At 41.0% G+C, this 22,972-nt stretch overlaps 2 protein-coding genes across 3 annotated transcripts in view; one reads left to right on the top strand and one right to left on the bottom strand.

Moving 5' to 3' along the window:
* PI4KA (phosphatidylinositol 4-kinase alpha) overlaps positions 1–11,798 on the bottom strand; it is a 54,232-nt gene extending 42,434 nt beyond the window's left edge. For both annotated transcript variants that reach the window (XM_018916529.3, XM_018916530.3), the window contains exons 1-12: positions 11,508–11,798; positions 9,346–9,462; positions 8,125–8,218; positions 7,378–7,466; positions 6,833–6,905; positions 6,246–6,505; positions 5,518–5,587; positions 3,446–3,594; positions 2,880–2,945; positions 1,780–1,876; positions 1,192–1,383; positions 377–477 (exon numbers count right to left, since the gene is read on the bottom strand). In XM_018916529.3, coding sequence (XP_018772074.2) covers positions 377–477; positions 1,192–1,383; positions 1,780–1,876; positions 2,880–2,945; positions 3,446–3,594; positions 5,518–5,587; positions 6,246–6,505; positions 6,833–6,905; positions 7,378–7,466; positions 8,125–8,218; positions 9,346–9,462; positions 11,508–11,729 — 1,530 coding nt within the window. In that variant the 5' untranslated portion in view covers positions 11,730–11,798. The remainder of the gene's footprint in view (positions 1–376; positions 478–1,191; positions 1,384–1,779; positions 1,877–2,879; positions 2,946–3,445; positions 3,595–5,517; positions 5,588–6,245; positions 6,506–6,832; positions 6,906–7,377; positions 7,467–8,124; positions 8,219–9,345; positions 9,463–11,507) is intronic.
* Positions 11,799–11,956: 158 nt separating this feature from the next.
* Positions 11,957–20,837, top strand: SNAP29 (synaptosome associated protein 29). Its single transcript, XM_009092329.4, has 5 exons — positions 11,957–12,305; positions 14,090–14,286; positions 14,582–14,667; positions 15,638–15,742; positions 16,783–20,837. The coding sequence occupies exons 1-5, from the start codon at positions 12,096–12,098 to the stop codon at positions 16,938–16,940; spliced, it is 756 nt and encodes a 251-aa protein (XP_009090577.2). The 5' UTR covers positions 11,957–12,095; the 3' UTR covers positions 16,941–20,837.
* The last annotated feature ends 2,135 nt before the right edge of the window (positions 20,838–22,972 follow it).

The following is a 22,972-nucleotide window of genomic DNA, read 5'->3' as shown; positions in this document are numbered from 1 at the left end:
TAAGACTGGATAAGTGCCCACAAAGAAGACAAAATTAGAATAACCAAGGCTTAATCTAAAACCTCAGTGACCTGCCAGTCCCAATATTTCAATTATTTGGGTAACAGACTAAGAAGCTAAATAGTTCAAAAATCAAATCTTGGTTAAAAACCCCTCGTGAATATTATTCTTCAAGAAGGAGCTGAGCTAAGAAAATTCTAAAAGCAGTTCCTAGTTTTCACATCAGATCTCTGAAATCCAAATATAGAACACAGCGATGGAAAGTAATAAAAAGAGCAGATAAAGTGTTCTAGCAACCTGTAAAACTACCCAAATTCTCATTCACTGATACAGTGAGTAACTGCAGTAATTAATGACAAATACTGTAAAGACAGACCTGCAAACAGCAAATTAGCAGTGGCAAGTGAGCAATTATGACTTTGCTTGAGGTTTTTGACTGTAGCTTCTCTGATAACTTGATGCACAGGTTTTCTGCACCTTAAATAAAAAAATCCAACAGAAAAAATTATTTTTAGTTTGTTATTAGGCCACACACAACCCAATCCTTACTGGAATTTCTAAAATAATGGAGACAATTTATAAGCTTCAATCTTGTGGTACAAGACCTAGTGCTGCTTCTGCAAAAAAAATTTTAGAAACTTAGCACCTGCACCAAACAGCTTTGTCAAACACTGTGACTGAAAGAGCGACAGTACTTAAAGCTGATTTTGAATACTGAACAGAAATTAAATACTGCAATGTTCAAAGGGAAAAAAATCCTCCACATATTCAGCAGATTTAAGATTTATAAAATAAGAAAGAAAACAGAGGAAAAGTAAGAGCTTCCCAGTCCTGCTAGCTAGCAATGAAGAAAAAATGTTTTATTTAAAAGAACCACTGAGAAATATTTATGACATTAAGAGCAATAAATAAAACTAGAAAACAAATAGCTGCATGCAATTCAGCATTTATAGCATCCCCTGGAGATAAGTAATAGGAAGTTTCTGTTTCCATTTCTATAAAGAGATGTCTAACTACCCAGCCAACTAATCTGACAACCTTGTGATGGAAGTTTTACCCTTGTATTCTAAAAGAACAAATTATTACACCGAAATTTCATATTTCTCTGAGCACCATCTACTCCACAAGTATTTCTACAAATTAGAACAGAATGAACAGACACTGCAGAGACCAAAGAGCATTTTTTTTTACTTTGCTCATCTTTCACAGCCCACACCATGAGATCCACGCAGGCAGCATTGGCCTGGCAGCGCAGTTTTAAAGGGCTCAGTTCACTGTGCAGTCGATCCACATCGTGGAGGATTTTCTGGAGTTCTGACTGGCTGCTGTTGAATTGCTCCAGCACAAAATCATGGATTTCCTTCACAAATGAGTTGGGAAGGTCTAAAGAAAGAAAAGGAATCAGTATTCTACTGGAAGATGGAAGTCAGTGTATTAGAATAACAGCATATATAAAAGTCATTGCTACATTATAAATTGTATTATTTAATCAAGTTTATGTCCTGTCTAAAAGATAGGTATCATAACAAATTCCACCACTGAACAGACAATTCAAATGCCATCTATTAATCCTTTTAATGGTGGCCAAAATATTCTTTCTACTTTCATTGCACCTTTTTAAAATGGAAACATGTCAAAATACAAATTTATTACCCTAATAGAGTTCCAGTAGAGTTCCCGGGAAATGCAAACCCAATGCTCAAGCACTCAATACAAAGCAGATGATGCTTGTGATCCTAAATATAAAGAAGGATAAATAAAAATAAAGAAATACTATACCTTTCATATAGTATAGTGTGTCTCTCAGCATTTTAAACTGAGCAAGGTAAAGAGGGTCACTGAAGGTTTTGTAATAGAGATCTCCACTACAGTAAGTCTGAAAGACAAAAGAAGCAACTTGCTAGATTCAAAAGGAAGTCTTTTCCATTATACAAATAAGTAAAACTCAATCCACCTCCACAAAGTAAACAAGCATATAAAACAGGTACAAGAAGTAACCTCACAGCTTTTCCCCCTCTACTTTTAATAAAAGTACAGCCATTCAATGCATTTAACAAAATTCAGTCAGTGCTTGATTTGAAGAGAACGTCTGTTTCTCTAACGATGGGGCTAAAAACAAAAAATAGGAAAAAAAAGGGGGCACTCAAAACTCTCACTTTACTGAGATGGCAAAAAGAGAGGATGAAGTTGTCTCCACTCAGGCCTACATTTTGAACAGGTCAGTGCTCGACGGGAGGCTGAGAGCAAAGCAGAGTCATTTCTGCACACATTTCAGCACACACCCCTTTCACCACAGCTTTATGCCCTGAGGAAATGAGGCAAACTCCATAAAAAGTAGTGGAGGCTATAACAGAACTGCTCCCAGGGGAGGGGAGAAGAAGAAACAAATCCTTGTTCTGAAACAAGGACTCACAGACCTAAAGAACCAAATCTGCAACCTCTGAGAGTCCATGAGCTGCAGCACTGCCAAACTCATAGAAATGGCACCTAAAAGAGGAGCAGTGATTTCCAAGCCACAAACTGAAAACAACCAATGCATTTCATATATGTGAAAAAAGACAATGTCACTGCAATATGCAAGAAAGACTTTTGTCTACAATAAACCAGTTTTGGGCAGCCAATGCTGTAATTTATTAGGACAACAGAGCTAATGTAGGAAACTAACTATTTCCTCCTATGTTAAGGAGAAATATCACCTCCTTTACCATTTTTACACAGTCCAAGGCTAGATTTAAACCACTGAAAGAACTGATCAGAAAGGAAATTAGTATAGTTTTACAAAGAGAAGGCACACCTTACATAGGTAAAATACTAATTTTGCAAGTAATAAGGCAAAAAATTAAGATTAAAGTCATTAAAGGAGGAAGGTAAAACCATACCTCTGCCACTTCAGCTATAACTGCATCTAAGGTCTTCAAAAGAGAATCCTCAACAATCTGCTTTACCTATGGAGGAAAAAAAACCAAACTAAAACAGGATGTTTCCTGTTAGTGACTCTAGATAGGAGTAGAATATCATTGAATAAAATTTTGCTTATGCACAGAAAACACAAGTCACTTCACTATGAAGCCTCAGATGAAATTAAGGCTGCAACAAGAACATTTGAGCCTCTTTGCTGTTCCAGAATAGCTGATGCCAGAAGCAGACAGGGCCTGCAGCTTCTGTAACTCGTGTGAATTCCCAGCAAACCCTTCAGGAAGTCTAACTCTCACAGCAAAACCCAATCTTCTATTTCAGCAACAAGCAGTATGCAGGTTACACCACAACAAGTGGTCTGCAAGACTCAAGCAGGAAGCAATTGACACAAACTTACTTAATTTTCCAAATTTTCCATGGTTATTATGGGAGCTTTCCAGAATGCTATTGAATCATGACATTAAATGATAGCTAGAGCAAATAGCTAGAGCACAGTGTCACTGCAATCTTCATAAGGAGCATCACCTACCATGTTCAACAGCTGTCGGAGCATTTCCAGTGGGATGTTAAACTCTTTGTTGTTAATACCATTGAAGAGAGGAGAAACTGAAAAGCTGGAGCTGACTGTGGAGAAGTAATAATCAGGATCCAGTGCACTCCCATCAGGAAGATATGAACCTGATCAGAAAAAAAATAATAGAAATACAAGTTTGAGGAGAGAAAGGATATTAACTTTCTTTAATGGAAACATTTACCCACTGCAAAAGAGTTCTTTCTAACACAGTCTTTACCTTGCCAGAGGTGCATTTCAGCTCATCTACTGGTAAATTAAGACAGAAAACTGTGATACAATTGTCATTAGAAGTTTACTATCACAACAGACAATTCATTACAATAACTTGTGTCCATGTCAGAGATACTTCTGACAAGCCTTTCCAGATGTACTGATGTGCATCTACCTGAAAACATTTGTTAATAACCCTTAGATCAGAAGCACAGAGATGCAAAGAACAGGTTAAGTCAAAACTATCTTGCAAGGTTTTCCCCTGTATTAGATGAAATGAACACATGGCACAGTGTTCATCTTAGAATAGGCACCAATTCACCACAGCAATTTGAAAGCAAAGAGAATCAAATTATTTTTCAGATTCAAGTACTCTATTAAGCAAACAACTTGCTCAGCAAACTGCTCTTGGCTCTGTTTCCTCTTGAGAAATTACATCTCATGCCTTTCTGAAGTGCTCAGCTGGCTGTGCAAGAGCAATGTTCTTGTGATTAACAGGCTTTTAAGCAAGACTATTTATTGACAACAAAAAAAAAAAGGTCCTCAGTTCTTCTTTTTTAAGCTGTTAGCTTTGGCCAGAATAAAACCAAGGTCACTACTCATCTTCTTCAGAAGGCAAGACTATCATAAACTATATCAACAGAAGTAATACAAGACTGCAGCTGAAATACTTGGAAGAAGTTAGTACTGAAAATATAATCCTGACTGGAATAATCATAACTCTACCAGAGAGACAACTACAATAATCCAAAAGATTTTACAAAGTTGTCCGCCTCAAGATTTAAGATTATTTCTGTTCTACTACAATAGTAACTCTCTAACCCACAACCTTTGGGTTTTGTTTATTTCTTTTAATTCAAACCATGAAGACCACACATTAAAGAATACATTGGTTCAACCCAGGAGACAGAAGTTAAAGAGGTCTGTTCCTACTCGGCAATTTAAGAATTACTCTGTAATCCCATTATATGACCGAGGAAGAGATGCCTCTAGAAATAGCAATGTGAGGAAAAAAGAAAAGCAATGGGGAAGAAATTAATTTAAGCCAGGGCTTGAGAGAGGAGAATGGCCCAGAAACAGAGAAAGCCCAAACTGTTAAAAACCTAAAAGGGCCAAACAAAACCAGAGACACAAAACAGCTCAGATGCAGAGCTAGTCCTCCACATGATTCATGAAGGAGAATTTATTTTTAAGCCCTCCTTTGACTTAGGACTCACAGATGGAGCTCTACCACTGCTCAGGAGTTAAGAGTTTGCATGTTAATTCATGAAGCTTTCTCAGGTTTTGGCCTTTTATAATACAGTAACCAAGGCACATTAGTGAAAACTCCAGGGTCTTCTTTAGCATTTCTTGCTTCAGAAAATTACTGGGTACTCCACAATGGCCCACATCACACTCACTCCAAATAGAGCAGTTGTTTTGGAATTATACAGTGTGCCACAAGCCTCAAAATTCCAGACCCTAGATCACAAATCTAGCTGCCTACTGAAGCACAATATTAACTCTTGTTCCTCAAAGTTACTCAGCCTAATCCCCTGAAATCTTTCTGGCCTAGCTGAATTAAGCTCTTCAGTACTAGGCACTGCCTAGCAGGAAGGGAATCAAGAAACAAGTAAAAAACAACTGAGCCTGGAAATTACTGCTGTTAAGAATTACTTCCTACTGTCTTTAAACCACAATTTAAAAAAAAATCCTAGCCAGCATGTGCCACTGAATTTAAGAATTCTAAAAGGCAGAGGAAGGAGTCAAAAGGTTTTAAGTTTTCTATAAATAGCAACAAAACCCCAAATCACAGACTATTCCTTAAGGTAATCTACCTTCAAAGTAATTAATTGCAGCAGGTCCTCCAGGAGAGCTGGGAGCGGGAAGCCCACGTTCAGGACTAACCTGAAACATTGCATAAAAGCAGTATTTTAGAAAATATTTAAAACATTTAAAAACCTGTCAAGGAATAGATTGTACACTTTAAAATGAAACACAACTTCAAGCAAAAATAACAGGAACTATATATTCAATTCCAGCCAAAAATAGAAGCTGAAAAATGCCAGTTCAGTGTCTTTGACTAAAGGGAAGTGATCAGTGATGACTCCTCTACTGTATGAAACTATGCCAGTAACAAACTGTAGTTTCAAACCACCATCTGAATCTAGTCTTCCTCCAAGACAATGAACATCTACAGCTCCTGGTGAAACCAGGAAGAGCTACTGTATTCTCTTGTGAAAGCTTTAGCTATTAAGTGTCAGCTTCTCAATTTTATAGACATACATTACAATGCCTTTTAATGATAATAACACAAGGAATGGAATTTGCCAAATGCTCCCTGTAAAGATTTACTAGTTCAGTTGCTATTTTAACTGTCACTGCTTGTTCTGTAATTCTAGAAACCTGAAAACTATTTTAAAATTCAGCTGTAGAATCACAATAAAGACATTTGTATCTGCTCAAACAATATGTTTAAAGACTCTCTCTATATCCAGGCTTAAGTCTTAACTCCACTGAGACCAAGAAATCATCTCAGTACTGACTCCAACACCGAGCAAGTCACCTGGGTGATGCTGCATACACTGCTAGCCTTTCTCTTCAGTGTTCCTTCCTGGCAAACAGTGAGCAGAGAACTGGGAAGAATTGATCTGAAATCATTAAAGGATCGACGGCGAATTCCTTCGAGCTCTTCTGGAACTCTCAGGGAATGTGGGGGAATTTTAGGAAAAAGCTTTGAAAGGAGAGCCTCCTCTGAATTGCTGTAGCGACCAAAGGCTCGAGAAATTCCTATTAGGCAGGGCACTGCATACTTGCATAAATACTCTGGAAAAGAAAAACACACGTAACAGCAATTAACAGTAACTTAAAATTTCCTCTTCATGGTTTTGCTACCACTTCACTAAACTGCTTTCACCTAAACTGTTTTACAACAACTGATTTGTACAAGCAGAAGAAAAACCATGAAAGCATCACAAATTACTACAAATCTGCTTCCGTATTTTCCAGTCAGCAACAAATGCAACAGGGAAGTGCTAAGGGAAGCTGAAAGACAAAACTCACTTTTCAGGATTGATCCTGATAGCCAGCAAACACACACAAGAGAAGTTCAGAGGACAGGAGTTACAAATCCAGTAATAATTTTATCACTACCTTTATCGTGCATTTGTGGTGTCTGGCACATTCCCAACAGGAACTGCATTACTTGTAGGACTGTATCCACGATCTAAGTCATCAAGACAGACATACAAAAATATCTTTTGGTAAAGAGATATCATTACCTTACACCAGATCATTATAACAAATGAAACTTGTAAACATTAACGTAAGCACCTCAGTAAGATTTCTTAATGTGTGATTAAAAGATTACATTGCCCTCACTCGGGTTGCAGAGTCTCTCCTGTAAAGTCTGCAGAGAGCTGCAAGTACTACACAATGAAACTGCAGCACTCCCAACCTCAGTACCAAAACTGGAATTTTAAAACTCTGGGCTCAGCAACTGACACCCAAAAGTAACTGCAGACCTATGAATATCCTCTAGGTACTTGACTATTAACACAAGCAAATTAAAGCATCAGTGCACATGCTGAAGCAATCAGCCCCTTGCTGGCAAGGAGCAGCTGTGCTCCTCTCCAGACATTTGTCAGGATTGCAGCATTGGAGATCTGGGTAAAACAACAGCACAAACTCAACTCCACCTGCTCTCGGAAAGATGCATCCCTGTAAGCCACGTCAGATAACAAGGTCACTAAGCAGAAGCTGAAGTTTTCTGCCACTGGAAGCAAACCTGCAAAGTAATAGAGAGAAAATCAGCCACTTAAGCCTTGTTAAAGAGAACCAACATGGAGAGAAAACTATAATAAAGCAAGAAGACACAAGTGACTCCCATGTCATAAAGCTCTGAGGAAGACTGTAGACAAAAATAGTATTACATACAAAATTTAGAAGCACTCTAACTATCATAACTTCAGCATAAATTTTAAAAGAAAAATCAGAATTAAAAACCTTGCCAGGCTTTCAACTTATTCGAAATAAACCTTAATTATACAATACTCTGTGAAAGTATTCTTACATTAAGGGAGCAAAGAATGAAGTGGTTTAAACAGCAACTAAGCATCAAAGCTAAAAGTAGAACAATAAATCTCATGTTCCACTCTTCTACTCTAGCTACTACACAATCTTCTCCAGTTTAGTAACAAAATATATTGAACACAGAACTATTTGGAAAGTGCAATTCATCAAAAGCAGCAAAGCAGGAAAACAGGGATCTATTGAACTTCCTCTGGCTTCTAAAGAAAATCAATATTAAAAGCTGTCAAGCCAGGAGCTAAGTAAGAACATAGCAGGATTTCTACCCTCCCCTTGAACCATGTCCTGAACAACCTTTGCCATTTCTACCTCCTGGTTGGCATTCCATGACAAAGATCAAAAAATCCAAACATCACCTCTGCCTTTCCGTGCATTGCTTTCTTCTATCCACTGAACCTTGGGAAGGCCCTTCAGGAGTCGCAGAAGGTAAGGAACCACATGATCTTTGTGCTAAAGACAAAATATTCTATTTAAAAAGGAGACAAAAAGCTGACCATATAATCTAAAGATACTTTAGAAATATGGTAAAATTACATTAGCATACAAAGATCTTACTTCTAATGATTATTCCACAGTCTTCTTGACTATTGCAAAACTGATTTCAAAACAAGCAAATGAAAGTAACCCAATTCAGCTCCTTAAATCCAAGCCTTTCACTCCAGGCAACAGTTCATTCTCTGTAAAAGCTGGAGAAGAAAGTTCCAGAACAGTACCTAACCCCAAACACTTTATTAATTGACAGCAAGCTGCCAAAATAAATTTAAGACAGCTAGAAATTCAGAGTGCCAGTACATGACTCATCCCAGGGCCTTACACAAGCCACTTAACACATCCATGTAACACTTCAGCTTCCTCACCTGCAAATCAAAGCACAGCACAGATGCCTTATAAAAAACCCCAACCAAACACAAAAAGAAAAAAGAACAAGGTCAATAATATCCATGCAAGCTGTACCATAGCACATGGGTACTAAACAGGAGGCAATTCAGGCTTGATGCCAACCTTAGCATTATGAGAGAATTTAAAGTGAGGTCTAACAGCATTGCACCTGGGAATCTGTCCATGCTTCCCCTCCTCTACACAGAACAATACCAGGCCCAGCAGTCAAAGGGAAGAGAAGCAGCTTGTGCTGGCCCTGCTGGCAGACACAGAAGGGATGCTTGTGTACAATGCAGCCTGTGTGCCCTGTCTGTCTGTTCATCCTGGCATGAAAGGGCCTATTGCAAACCTGGCCCTCAGGAGCGCATCAGAGCATCCCTGTCAGTCAGGAACATGTGGGAAGAACATGCAATGACACACCTGGTTTGAGTAAATCCCCCTGAATACGCTTTCCTTTCTCTGCTTAAGCCATGATGACCAGAAAACACAACAGCAGTTTGGCTGTGGCAGTGCCATGGCTACTGCCTATTCCACTTAACAGTATTTCCTTGCTCTGCTGACAGCATCCATCTCTTATCTCTGATCTTTTTATTTGCTTTTATGAAGAGCAAATACCAACTTTTCATCCATTGAACAACTAAACTTGAAGTAATCCAAGATCTTTGAAGGTAAATAGGTAGCCTAAGTGGGAAAAATACCTGAAGGTCAGATTCAATTAGGAAGATTCCTAAAGCAATAACAGCATCCCTGCGACGTTCATCCAGCTGGAAAATCCCATGGAAATCCACTGGACACATACAGAGCAGCTTTTGTACCTGAAAAACAGCAAAGGGAAAGAACAGTGGAACAAGATGGAAACCAAATTGAAGCTTGTTTGAAGCACACAGTGGTCTCTCTCCACCTTCTGGAATACATTTGGCAATGTTACTCTGCTTCAGTCATCAATCTCACTGAGAATATCCAAGGGCCAGGAAAGAGTGAGGAATGACAGAAACCAGAAAAAGACAGAAAAATCTCAAGTGGATGTCAAACATTTTTACTACAACGTGGGTCAGTTGAAAGGTTTTCTTCAACATTGATCAAAGTTCTGAAGTATGATAAAGCCTTCATTCCACTACGCCACTTTCATATGTTTAGGAAACACACACTTTTATTATATTTACTCAATTCTTGTGAACAAAAAATAGGTGGATGGAGCTTTGATTACAGCTGCACCACTGCCTCCTACAAATACAGCACTGAACAATTAACTGTTACCAACCTGTGTATGACTCCTGCTCAAATCCTTTCAACATAACAGATTAAGTATTCAGAATTAATATTTTCACACTATTCCCCTATTACTTTACTCCATACTAAACAAACACACATTTAAAGAATACATCAAACCTCACAAATACTTTGCTCTTCTACAGAATTGTTAACAAATGGGAATGCAACAAGCATGTGTTTTTTACAAATTTCCTTGATGTTAATATTTCTTAATGTTAATTGTTTCCTTAATGTTAATAAATACTATCTAGAAAGGCCCTTCATAATAAATAACTATGCTTGACTCATCTATGTTTGAATGCCAAGTCACTTCCCATTTAGATAACTCTCTGAACATCCCACATCGAAACTTCTAAAGCAAGAAACAACATCCCTAGAGAATTAGAAAAATTGACTGGATGCTCAGTGGAATTCAAGGTTCTGGTCCTTCAACTGCTGGACATCATAATTTCAAGTACAGTATAACACAGATAATCCTCTTGCTCACTATAAAATATAGTGGAGGAAATATGAACTTTGGAAGATGACTGCTGAAACATGTGTTCCACATCAGGTTACATTTACAATAACATGAATGAGCAACTCTGGCTAGATATGAGCTGTTACTATAATTAAACTGCTGTATTCTGTCAAATTGGAAAAAAAAAATTAAAACCCTGGATATTTGTGAACCAACAGCAGGGCACAGAAAAATTATTCACCGTTGGCTGCCACACCAGTGGAACATTTCCAGAACAAGAAATAAGAAAAGAAGGCTGCAACAGCTGGCCCAGAACAAGCACTATAGTTTTCATCAGCACAGAGCTTTTCTCAGCTATTTAGTCACGATTGCTGCCTGATACAATTCGGACATGCTGTCACTTGGTGCCCAGACCCAGCCCAGCAGGCTGTCCATCCCTAGGACGGGCAGCAGCACCAGCACCTGCCCGGGAGCGGGGCAGCCCCGCGGGAGCACTGCCCACACACGGATCCCCGCGGTTCTCCCCTCAGCAGAGCTTGAGCTCACCCACATTTCACCCGGCACCGATTGCGTCGCCTAGATTTAACCAGATACGTGGAGGAAAGCCAGCCCTAATTAGGTTGAGACTAATCATTCCCACAAGACTCTATTCTACAGATTTGGGGGACACGCAGCAAGATCCAGTTCCTTGCCCCGAGCGAGCGCTGCTGACCCGAATTTTTGGCTCAGACTGGCCCACACGAGCATCCCTGAGGCCCAGCTGCCCCGAAGGCAGAGCCGGACGAAGCGGGGCTGACAGAACCCTTCAGAGCCCACAGACAGCCCCACCCAGGCAGGGCAGAGCCCCCGGGGCATCTCCCGGCCCGCGGTCACGCTCGCTGCCCCCTACCCGCTTCCCACGGGTGACAGTGCCAGAGGGCGGCCGGACACCCCCCACACGACACGACCAGTGCCCAGAAGGGGCACGAACGGCGCCGGGCGGGCTGCTCGGGAGTCCTGTGCACACAGGGGCCACCCCTCCCGCGGCACGGCCCCCCCGCCACACGCGGCTTCCACGCGTGACAGCCGCGCAGCTTGCACACACGCAGCGCCCCAGCGTGACGGCCGCTCCCCACAAACGCCCCTCACCTTCTCCAGAGGCGCCGGGTTCTGCACCGCCAGCGACCGCGCCAGCGACAGCACCGTGTTGAAGTAGAAGCCGCGCGCGGTGGCCGCGCTGCTCCCGCGCCCCGCAGTGCCCGCGGAGGGAGCCGCGGCGGTCCCGGCCGTGGCAGCCGCCGTCCCGGCCGCCGCCGCCGTGGCCGCCGTGGCCGCAGCCGCCGCTGCCGCCGCAACCGCCGCGGCCGCCATGTTGTGCGGGAACGGCGCCGGCCAGCTCGCTCCGCCTGCGAGACCGGCGCCTCCCGCGAGAGCGCGGCTCACCAATCACGCCACAAAGATGGCAGCGCCCATCGTGGCTTCACTTCCGCCTGGTGGCCCGCCCTCCCTGCGCAGCCTTCCCTCTTCCGCCCAGCAGTTGCCTGTTCACCAGCGGCGCTGTGGCGCGCTCACCCCGCCCCGCGGGGGGAAGGCGGTCGGTGGCTGCGCCCAGCGCTTCCGCCCGGCGCTCGGTGCCGTGGGCGGAAGCAGCGGAGCGGCCGCGGCCCGAGACCGGGGTTCGGGGTGTTCCGTGAGGGGCGAGGACTCCCCGCGAACATTCTCGCGGTCGGCGGTGCCATGTCGGCGCTCCCGAGGAGCTACAATCCGTTCGCGGAGGACGAGGAGGACGATGTGGCGCCGGCGGGTCCCGGCGGGGCGGGCGGCGCGGACCGGCAGCGGTACCTACAGCAGGAGGTGCTGCGCCGCACCGCCGCCACGGCCGACAGCACCACCCGCTCCCTGTCGCTGCTTTACGAGTCCGAGCGCATCGGGGTGGCCGCCTCCGAGGTGGGTCGGGCCGGGAGCGGCCGCAGGGCCCGAGAGCTGCCCCTGCGCTCCCCCCTCCGGGAGGGGAGTCTTGTTCTCCCTGTCCCCTGGACAGTTTCCTGAAAAGTCCCTCTTTAGTCGGGGTTTTCCAGCCTACCTGTCTCTGTGTTTTCTAGGTTTCGAGGGAAAAATCCCGGTTACAGCCTGTGTGTCTGAGCAGTGCTGAGGCTGGGACTCGGCCGTGTTTTCAGCTGCTTTCAGCAGTTCTTACTGATTTTTAGCTGACTAAAAAGATTTTAGCAGCTCAGTTGGTTAGATGAAGGGCCTTCCCTGTTAGTTGTTTGTGATGTGCTTCTGTTCACCCTGATTAATCATTTCCTTCATTCCTCAGGCTCTGTTTCAGCACTTAGTGCTCGGGCTCAGCTCTTGTCCATTGTGTCACCTGCTATAATGGGATGTTCCTTGGGTGATGAGGTTGCCTAAATTAACCCCAGAGCACCCCCAAGCTGCAGCCAGTCCTTATGCTCAGAGGGTTCTTGGTGGGACTTCAGTGAACTTTCGGACTCGTGATTTGTTTGTGTGGGAAATCACAAGTGCAGAATCAAGAATTCAGGCTTGACACAGGGCCTGTGGTAAAACTTCAAGTCTGTGTGTTTGTGCTTTATTGAGAGGAGAAAAAAAAAAGAATATTCAACCAAAATTTCCCAGACTTTAGCAAGAATATGAACACAAGTTCTTTGTTTTGCACTGGTGGTAGCTGCAGGCAACTTTCCTGCTAGCATTAACCTTTGGATTACTTTGGAATAGTGCTTGTGCTGCTCCATTAGAAAATAATGTACTTCTATATATAAAAACTCCTAAATCCTGCACTGCTCAAAATAACTAAAATATTCCTGAAGTCTGAAGAAATTCTGTTTGTGTATATTTCCTTTGGTTATTTTATTTCTAAATTATCAGAAACATCCCAGTAAGGTGAACGTAGAATCCCTTCCCAATTAAGATGCCATTCATAATTAGAAATTGTCCTGCTTGTTCATTCCCCTGCCATAAACCTGTGCATTTCCACCATATCACGCATCTGGTGGTCAGCCATAGATGAAAATGTCAGCTTGACAAGAGACTGTTGCCAACATATTTTATGAAAAATCCTTTACTTAGGATTTTTCCTTTCCTGGGAGCTGAGAAGCCTCAGAACAAACTAAACAATTCTTATCTGCTGCTGTGGAATGCCACGGGAAAATCTGTGATTGGCCCCATCAGACTGTTTCCAATTAAGAGCCTATCACAATTCACCTGTTCGGCCCGTCTGGGGCTGAGAAGACTTCAGTTTACACATTCCTATTCTATTCTTAGCTTAGCCTTCGTAGTGAAACCTTTCTCTTTACTCTTTTAGTATAGTTTCTATATCTTATATATCTTATCATAATAAATCAAAGCCTTCTGATGCATGGAGTCAATGTTGTCGTCTCTTCCCTCATCCTAAGACCTCAGAAAACCCGCAGTAATAAGAGACTAGTACAGAAGAGTCCTGGATTGTTTGTGGTAGGTGCCAGGAACCCGGTGTGTCACGGGGATGAGGATTTTTTAATGCAGTGCCTGACAAGCAACTGTTGGTGGAAATGCCCTGGAGGAAGGGGAGCTAGGGAAAAGCTGTTTGCCCTCAGAAATAAACTGTGCAGATGAAGGAACACTGTTATTTTTCTTCAGAGTGTCACCTTCAGCATTAATTGCTTGGTGTCTCAGTTTATCCTGTTTCTCTGTCAATGTCACATGTCAAGTCTGTTCTCTCTGTCAACGCCCCTCAGGAGCTCGTCCGGCAGGGAGAGGCTCTGAAGCGCACAGAGCAGATGGTGGATAAAATGGACCAGGACTTGAAAACGAGCCAAAGGCACATCAACAGCATCAAGAGTGTTTGGGGGGGCTTGGTAAACTACTTCAAAGCCAAACCACCAGAGAGCAAGCCAGAGCAGAATGGAGCCCCTGAATATTATGCTAACAGCAGGTAAGTGACATAAACTTTTTATTTGGGACTTGTCTCCCACAGCATCTCTGAAATGTCACCAAAAAAATCAGAAAATAAAACATCTGGTGGTTCTTTCAAACTGCTGTAAACTCCTGAATAATCTCCTGGAGATTTGTATCCCAGCCTTCACGCTTTGAATTCTAGGGGATTGTTTCCGTTGTTTCCTGAGGTGGTCTAGCTGCCTGTTTTCTTTAATGCCGAAGTCATTAGTAATGCTTTCTTCTTTTTTTTTTCTTTTTTTTTCTTTTTTTTTTTTTTTTTTTTGTTTTGCTAGATTAAAAGAAGCAATGATGTTTAGTAAAGAACAAGAGTCAAAATACCAGGAAAGCCATCCAAATTTGAGGAAGCTAGATAATTCAGGTTTGTTAACTTTATTTTACACTGAATGTCTGTCATCTATGTGGGACAAACTTGCAGAGTGATGAAGGCAGAGACCTTTCAGCCTGCCCACCTGCTGACTTACCGTGCTGCCTACCATCTGGAGATTGCAAGCCTTCATGCTTTGAATTCGAGGGAATTGTTTCCATTAAACTCTTTATCTCCATAGTGAAGATGTTATATCTGCTAGAGACTAAAAGCACCCAGTGCTTATTTGCAAAGAATGCTCACAGTGAGCAGACGGGGTTTCCATAAGTTTGCCAAAATGTTGCACGCTCAGAGGGTCTCCTTTTAACCATTGTTTGTCATAGTTTTCAGATACATTGTCCTTGTTATTTCAGACATGGAATCTAACCATTCACACAGAAGCTATTTCTTGATTCTCAGAGGGTGGTGTATGAGGCGTTTGCCCTCATTCCTCCTCCTCTCAGTCTGCTAACTTCTGTGAGGGCTTTTCCCTACTAAATAACTGTTTGTTTATCAAGTGGGCCTGGGTTATTTCACAGAATAAGAGTGGCAAAGCAGCAGGATATCGATGATAAAGATGATGATGTGTGAGTAAGGGAATGAAGGCTTTGCGGGCTCGAGTCCCGGCCCGCTCCATGCAGTGCCGAGCTATGTCCAGCAGAGGGCAGAGCGGCTCCGGCCGCCTCGGCTGCGGCTCCCGGTGACCGTCCCAGCCCTTGGTCCCGCTGGGTGGGCGCTGGGGGCTCGGTTTGCTTTTCTCTCCCAACTCCCTGCCAGAACTACAAGTGGCAGCCCAAAAGAGAGTAATTGTAGGTGAAGTGTTCATCTTGAGAGCCGGCTACAGACAATGGTCCCGGACTATTCTGGTACTCTGGTTATGTGATTACCTGGCAGCTGTGTGCAAACTGATTGTTAGCGGCCTTACTAAAACCTCTTCCCACATGCTTTTTTTTCATTATATAATATTCTGTACTCTATTTAACAGACAATGACTTCAACAAAGCAGATTTAGATTCTTCAGTGCAAAGGGATGCCTACCCAAAGAACCAACAACTGCGAGCTTACCACCAGAAAATTGATACCAACTTAGGTGAGTGAGGAAACTGAAGCTGTTTGATGTCATACAACTGGGAATTTTTGATTCCTAAGCCAGATAGAATTATTAAGTGATGTATTGCCAACACTTTTTTCTTTAGTTAACATGTAAATTTTGATGATAATTTAAAAAATCCTTTTCTTGTACTTGCATTTCAAAACTATCTACATGGTACATCAGTTTAGACTCACATAATTTAAAGCAATGCACAGCTCTTGAAGTTCATGTTTTGTTAAAAGTTGCTAAGAATTGAAAGGCACTAAATATTTAATCTGTGGATTTCCTGCATTTATTTTATTACTTCTCAAAACCATTCAGCTGAGTTTGCCTTCCTTTGTTCTGTAGCATGTAGAAAAAAGTGCCTGTTTGCTTACATGTGTCACTGTGTAGCTGACCCAGAAAGAAGATGTTGGGCAAAAATCAGAAAGGAATAAATCAAGGAGAAATAGTCGGCCAGAAGAGCTAGTGGAAGCCCATTTTTTCTGTTCACAAGCTGTGGAAAACTTACTAACTTCAAGAAGCATTTATACCAATCAATCATGCAATGAAATTCTCACCTTTTGGTCACTTAGAAAATCTAGAAATGGGAGTTTTAAATCTGTGATAAATAACTGCTTAAATCTTCAGTGCACTGGTCTCATCTCTGCATGAAGTTTAAAGAAAAACAATTGATGTAGTGAGTGTACTGTGTATGCTGAGCAGAGAATCTATGTACCAAATTTTCTAAGAAGTACATTTTTAAAAAAAGGTAAGAAGTATATTACAGGGTATGTCATGTGATAAAGATCCAGTTTGGTGTTAAGCATTTGCTTAGCACCAAATGTAAAATGTAAAAAAGGAGGAAGTGACCATTTCTGGTACAACTATGAACATACCAGTGCTTCCTCTATTTCAGAGGAACACTCAGACTTGAGGAATTGTATCTAATGTTTTCTAACCCAGGCTTTTGGAGAAGAAGGAATCCTGATAGTGTCCATGTAGATAATCTGTGTTACAGCACTTTGATTCCTTGTGGTCCCTCTCTACCCTGACAGATGAGATGTCTTCTGGGCTGAGTCGCCTGAAAAGCCTTGCTCTTGGCCTGCAGACTGAAATAGAAGAGCAGGATGATATGTTGGATCGGCTCACAAAGAAAGTAGAGACACTGGATGTCAACATTAAAAACACCGATAGGAAAGTCCGACAGCTTTAAAGGATTTTTAGAATTTCTGTTGTTCAGTGTTGGTTCATCCTGAATGCCTCATCTCAACCGATCTCTTAAAAAAATATTTGGTGGTATCTGTTTCTCCTTTTTTTCCTGCTCTGTTACTGGTTTTTTGTCATTAAAATTACATAGCCTGAAGTCAGCACAATATCTTACATTTCCTCTTAGTCTACATGGGAAAAGTGCGTGTGGAGTGGAATCCCCCAGCACTGGGTCAGGATGCCTTGCTCAGTTGTGTAACTGCATTGTGTGTGTGGAGGGATTCACACTCCACAGAGCTGCAGTGTCCTTGGCCTGGGAGCTGGGATGAGAAAAGGAACTGCATTTTTGCCTCTGTTTTGGGGAGGAGGCAGGGGGAACAGAATTTGCTGCTTTGTTCAGAAGAAATGTTGCTAATTCTGTTTACCTACAGATATGTTAAATTCAGAAAAAATGCTGATTTCCAGCTGTAAAAATATTTTTAAGTGACTCTTCTGGCATTTCTGGGGCTTAAGGAATGAACTGTTCTGTGGAAGTTGTAAAATATCAAGGGTGTCATGCAGTAATGGTAATATCCTGTGTGTGTTCCCTTTCCTGAGATGATTTTGCCCAAATGATGCAACCACAGAATGTGGTTTTTATGTTTGGGTAACTAAATACTTTTGCCTCTACAGTCTTGTCAGTAAAGATCTCTAAGGGTATATTCTGGTCTGCAAGAAATGTTCATTGACAGTGACCCAAAATGTTTGGGTAACAAAATCAGGACTTAAATGTGTGTGCTCTCAAAGTTTCTTTTCCAGAGATGGTCACTATTTGTTTTTAATTTTCTGCTCTTTCTCACCTTATTCATTTAGGTGGTTATTTGAAAAATCAGCTTCCATTTTAGAAATGGAGAGTCCATCTGGTAGCAAAAACAGATTGTAGAAGACTGTTCTTTAGCATTTATTTCAGATATGATTACAGATGGAGCAGATGCTGTGCTTTGCTGAGTAATGTGACTGTTAAGAAACTCCACTATGGTTCACATGCATCTGCATTGGCTCAGCAGGTATGAATAATTCCTGCAAATGAAGAAAAAGCCAAAAGCATTTTTGAGTCTTCCAGATAGAATTTGGGCTTTCACTGTGTTTTGTTCTTGTGTAAGGGTCACTGTAGAACAAAATCACAATTCTGCTCCAGCCTGAAGACATGACAGTGAGAGCTTGCTGTCTGTCTTGAAAGCAAGCAAGGTGCTCCCGTTTGGAGAGGCCAAGGGACCTGTGTCAGTACTGGAACATCACAGGTGACAGTGTGTGGCTAGGAAGAGATTGTTACTTCTTTTGAGCTGGTGCCACATTGCCTTATGAATTAAAGAGACTTTGGTGTTCAGGGCTGTCAAGCTTGTCCCCTTCACAGATGTCACATTCACACCCCACTCATTCCTTTTTCAAGGGATGTGTTTCCTTGAGCTCACTTGCCACAAGGTGCATCCAGTTGTTAAGGAGATAAGAGAAACTGAGCCTTTCTTGTTTTACTGTGTTCACTTGTAGAAAAATAAATCACTACAAAAGCTACACTTATTGGACATAGTGTTATGGGAAAAAAAATACTATTTCTGGCATACAGGCAGGGTTGAGGGTGAATTAGATTTAAGGTGAGCCTCTGTTCCCTTTGTTACTGATGGTATTGATTTCAGTCACCCCCACAAAACATCTCTTTTGGAGGGTCATAAAACTTCAAGAGCAATTGAGTACCTTTAATTGCTTTTTTTCAGTTTGTATCATTTATGCACATAAAGAATAATAAATAGCCTATTAATATTAATATATCATTTTACTATTTGGGTTTCTACCATGATTAATTATCTTACTCTGTTAGAATATTTATTAATTATATAATTTGATGTCTCAAGACAGTTGATGCATTTATTTTGTAAATTACAGAGTTGTTAGTGTTCATATGTTAAGTACCTCAGTGAAGGAAGATCGAAATTTTGATTATACCTGGTTTAGTTTCTTATTTGTTTAATTAACACTCCTTTTAGTGTGAAATTTGCCTTCACCTGTAAGCGACTGTGTCCCAACTCTGTGTTTGCTCTGATAACAGGGGTGGACACTGAGTGAGACTTTCTTGACTAAGTTATGGCACATGGAGTAAAAATGTCACTGGAGGATCTGGTTGTGTTATGTGTAGTAAGAAATCTGAAGCTTGAATCCAAGCAAACATCTTTGATTTAAAGGTGAACTGTGCTGCCTTTCTGATGTAAGCTATTCCATTTTTAGTCTAATAATTTCTTCACAGAATTAACTCAAGTTTTTGAGCAAATGTTTAGTTGTATTGGCCTTTTGAAATAATCAATGCATCCTGGATATCTTTGATGCCTTTAAAAGCACAGGCAGGGAAGGGAAATAAAAAAATAAATCCCTATTTGTGCTTTGAGAATGCTCTGATCCAAGCAGAGTAGAAACCCAGGATCTCAGCCATGTGGAATCTACAGAGGTCTAACTCCTCCTAACAATCCCATCCACTGCCTCAGTAATGTGTGCCTGCCTTTGCTTAGGTTTTCTTGCGCTATTGATTATTTTTGTTTGGTTTTAATGACCTTGTTTTAAAGGATCATTTCCCACACTGGGTTTCTTTTGCAGGGGGAAAAAGATGGTGCATGGATATAAAAGATTTTCTGCTACAAACTGAATTGCTTGTCTCTGCTTTCATATTGATTTTTGCTGATAACAAACTTTAGTCCAACTGACATGAGGAGACACCACTATTTTATAATAGTGATGATGTTTTTTATCTCTTGGAATAATTTTCCATCCTACAGGAAAAGGAAATATAAAGGAAAATAACCCCATGATTTTTGTTTTTCCAGGAAATGCCATTTTGCATGTATAGTGAAGGATTTACTTCAGTAACTTTTCTTACTGTTTCCTCAGATGGACTTTTATTTCTTCTTGGATACTGTTGAAAAACTTAAACTGTGTAGAGTCCAGGACTTTCAGAAGAAGTTTTATTTACACTTATGTGCTAATTTTTGATAAAATAAATTATTTTGTCTGCATATTCATGTTGGCATATAAGCTGGTGTTCTTGCAGCAAAATAGCTCTGGTTAATTTTATTGACTTGGGTAGAAGTTTAATAAGGTCAGAAAAAGATGGCAAAAAAAAACCCAAAAAACATTTTAAGTATTCTTTATAAAAAGCAAATTTCCAGTTTCTCAAAAAGTTTGCTAATTAATTTTGAAGAGATCTTAAACCCTGGGAAGTAGCATATGCCCTTCGTAACTCAGATATAAAATTCTAAAAGCAGCAAGGAAAAAGAATGGGAATAACCAGTATCTGATGACTAGACTCCTCTGTGTATTTGATTTTTAAATTTCCTGAGAATTGAATTAAATCTTGTAATAAATTATATGTAGCTGAATTTTTGAATCTGTACTATACAGATTTTTGTGCTCTGCTGAGCTGTATGGCCCCTACTGAAATCATTGTGATATGATGATGTCAGGGGTTCTTATAATGTGTGAAATTCATCTGAAATATTTTGCTGCCTAGTAATTCTTGTGAAGTGATGTCATTTGTTAAATGGTGAAATAGAAAATACTTTCCAACCAGTCTGCCTTCTGAACAAACATTTTTGTAGGCATTTTTACAAGCATAACATCATATGGAGGATATGTGTTAATTTTTACTTTGAAATACATAGGATTTAATTTTCAAACCACAGATAGTAATTATTTGTGTCTATGGCTTTTTTAAATAGAACTTTAATTCTGTGCCACCCAGGTATAACACTTTTTGTACAAGTCAGATTGCATTATCTTTTATTTAAATGCTAAACTGGACTGTAGTTCAGCAGTTGAAGAGATTGAATGGAATGAGTGTTGAATGGTAAGACAGTCAATAAAGGTGCTTATTGTTCATGAAGAGTTGTTACATTTATTTCCCAATTTTTTTTTATTACAACTTCATTGAAGATCTTTCCCCTTAATATCTGTTAAAACACAGGACCTACTCTGTTAAGTTTGTACCAGCATGAACATAATTTTGCAGCTGGTGGGTTTTCTGAGAATAAAAGCGAGTATGACATTTCTATGTTATTCTTGAGTAGATTCTCTTAGATCCTGAGAGAGGAATGTAAAGCAGCATTTATTTTTACAAAACAATTTATTTGTGATGATAAAATAATTCCAGATGATGCTTAAAAAGTAACCTTGCCCTAGTATTTGGTATTATCAGGGACATCAGTAACTGCATGTATGCATGAACATGGGACAGGTGAAACAGGAGTAAGGCAAAAAAAGATACAAACCTTTTTGAAAACCCTCTTGTGGTATTTGTGTGGTCCCAAATTTGGTGATGGTAGAAAACTTGTGAATGTCTTGATCTTCAGGTAGGTTCTTACTTGTATATGAAGGGAAGAACTTGGCTTCTGAATTTTTTTGCAGTAGAGTTTAACTTTGTTTGATACTGTAACACAGTTTCAGAAATACTGTTTATTACAAAAGCTCTGAAAAACAAGTTAATAGACTGACAGATTTTTTATTTTTTTAAATTCAGATAACTTTGGTTTGCTGCCTTTTTGCTGAGAGTTCTTCAACTAATGGGAATTGAGAGTGCTTCCATCTCTGCACTTAATTGTTGCATATAGAGAAATCAAAATAGTACAAAGAGCACAGCAGATGACAGAGAATGGAGCAGTGCAGTGGATTCTGGATATCTGCTAGAAATATTAATAATTTGCTTGCTCTGCTGGCATGAGAATCAGTTTCAGATTTTTAAGGATATTTCTCCCATAGCTGTTTGTTTATGGCTGGTCAGGCATTTCAACCCTTTGTGTTCTCTCAAGGACTTCCTTGCTTACAGTGCAGTCCCTGCCCTCCTGAGGAGGGAGTGAGGAAGGGGAGGTAAAGGATGATCACCAGGCAGGGCAGGGCTGTTGGAATGAAGGACCCCATAGTTTTGCCTGCCACTCTCCCTGCTTCTGAAAAGAGGTTTGCCTTTAAGAGGGAGTTCTGCAATTTTCATTTCACTTTGGTAGGTTGGTGGGTTTTTTTGCTTCCAAATAAATTTATTACAAATTCCCAAAATGTGAAAATATGAAGCCAAACCCCACTGGGGCTAGAATTGAAGGATTGGTAGGGTTTAGGGTTGCAAGCAAGCAGGGAAGTGCCCCAGAATAAACAGGCTGCCAAATCAGGAAGATCCCTCAATGCCAGGCACAGTTTACTAAGTACAGTGACTGTGCAGCCCTGCCTCCACTATAAAAAGTCTAGATGGACTGTGACTTTGCTGTTGACAAGGCAGAACCTTCTAGAAAATGGGCTTCCAGCTCTAGCTGTGGCTGTTTTGTGGAAAACAGTGGGCCTCCTTGGCATGTCTATGCAAGAGGACTCCTTTTGCCTCCACATTAACTGTAAATCTGTTCTCTCTATTAATCACAGTGGTCACTGGCCAGTGCTGAGCTCTACCCCAGGCCAGCACTCTAAGGAGCTGCTGAATTTCTGTCACTTGGACAAACCTTTGGCCAGCCCTGGGGTGTCCCACGGCCTGCCAGGGTCAGTGAGGGCAGCAAGAGTATGGAGTGTGCCACCAAGGCCATACACATATGACACCCTCTATGTGGCCTTTTAGATACAGAAGTGCTTTAGCAGCCCTGATTTATCCCTTTTCTAATTAGGTGTCAGTGTTTCCAGTTAAGCCAAAATATCACTGGGAACCTTTGTGTTGAATGACAGCAGAACATATTGAACAAAGATCCCTCTGATTCTTATGCACATGCCTCCTCTTAATGCTCAGTTGGTTTAATTTGAAGAATATCCTCCCATACCAGTACTATTTTCAGAAGTCCATATAAGTTGTGGTCCCGCTTATATTGGATCTTTTGTCACTGACTTTGGAAAGTTACTCTCCATAAGCTATATCCCTCAGCAATTTTCCATGCCATCCAAGCAATACATTTATTACTGAAACTTGTGTGATTTAATAATTTCCTGGCACAATAATTCCAAAACATGTGGGAGGAAAAACGGAGAAAGATTTTTCCATCTCCAGGTATTTAT

This window comes from Serinus canaria, chromosome 15 (genome assembly GCF_022539315.1).
Source record: "Serinus canaria isolate serCan28SL12 chromosome 15, serCan2020, whole genome shotgun sequence".
NCBI classification, from domain to species: domain Eukaryota; kingdom Metazoa; phylum Chordata; class Aves; order Passeriformes; family Fringillidae; genus Serinus; species Serinus canaria.
Note: the sequence above shows the minus strand (reverse complement) of the source record. Positions and strands in the feature narration are given on the sequence as shown.

Coding starts and splice junctions, on each gene's coding strand:
- SNAP29 (XM_009092329.4), top strand. CDS start 12,096: ATGTCGGCGCTCCCGAGGAGCTACAATCCGTTCGCGGAGGACGAGGAG. Junction 14,668..15,637: donor GAGGAAGCTAGATAATTCAG/GTTTGTTAACTT, acceptor TCTATTTAACAG/ACAATGACTTCAACAAAGCA. Junction 15,743..16,782: donor GAAAATTGATACCAACTTAG/GTGAGTGAGGAA, acceptor CTACCCTGACAG/ATGAGATGTCTTCTGGGCTG.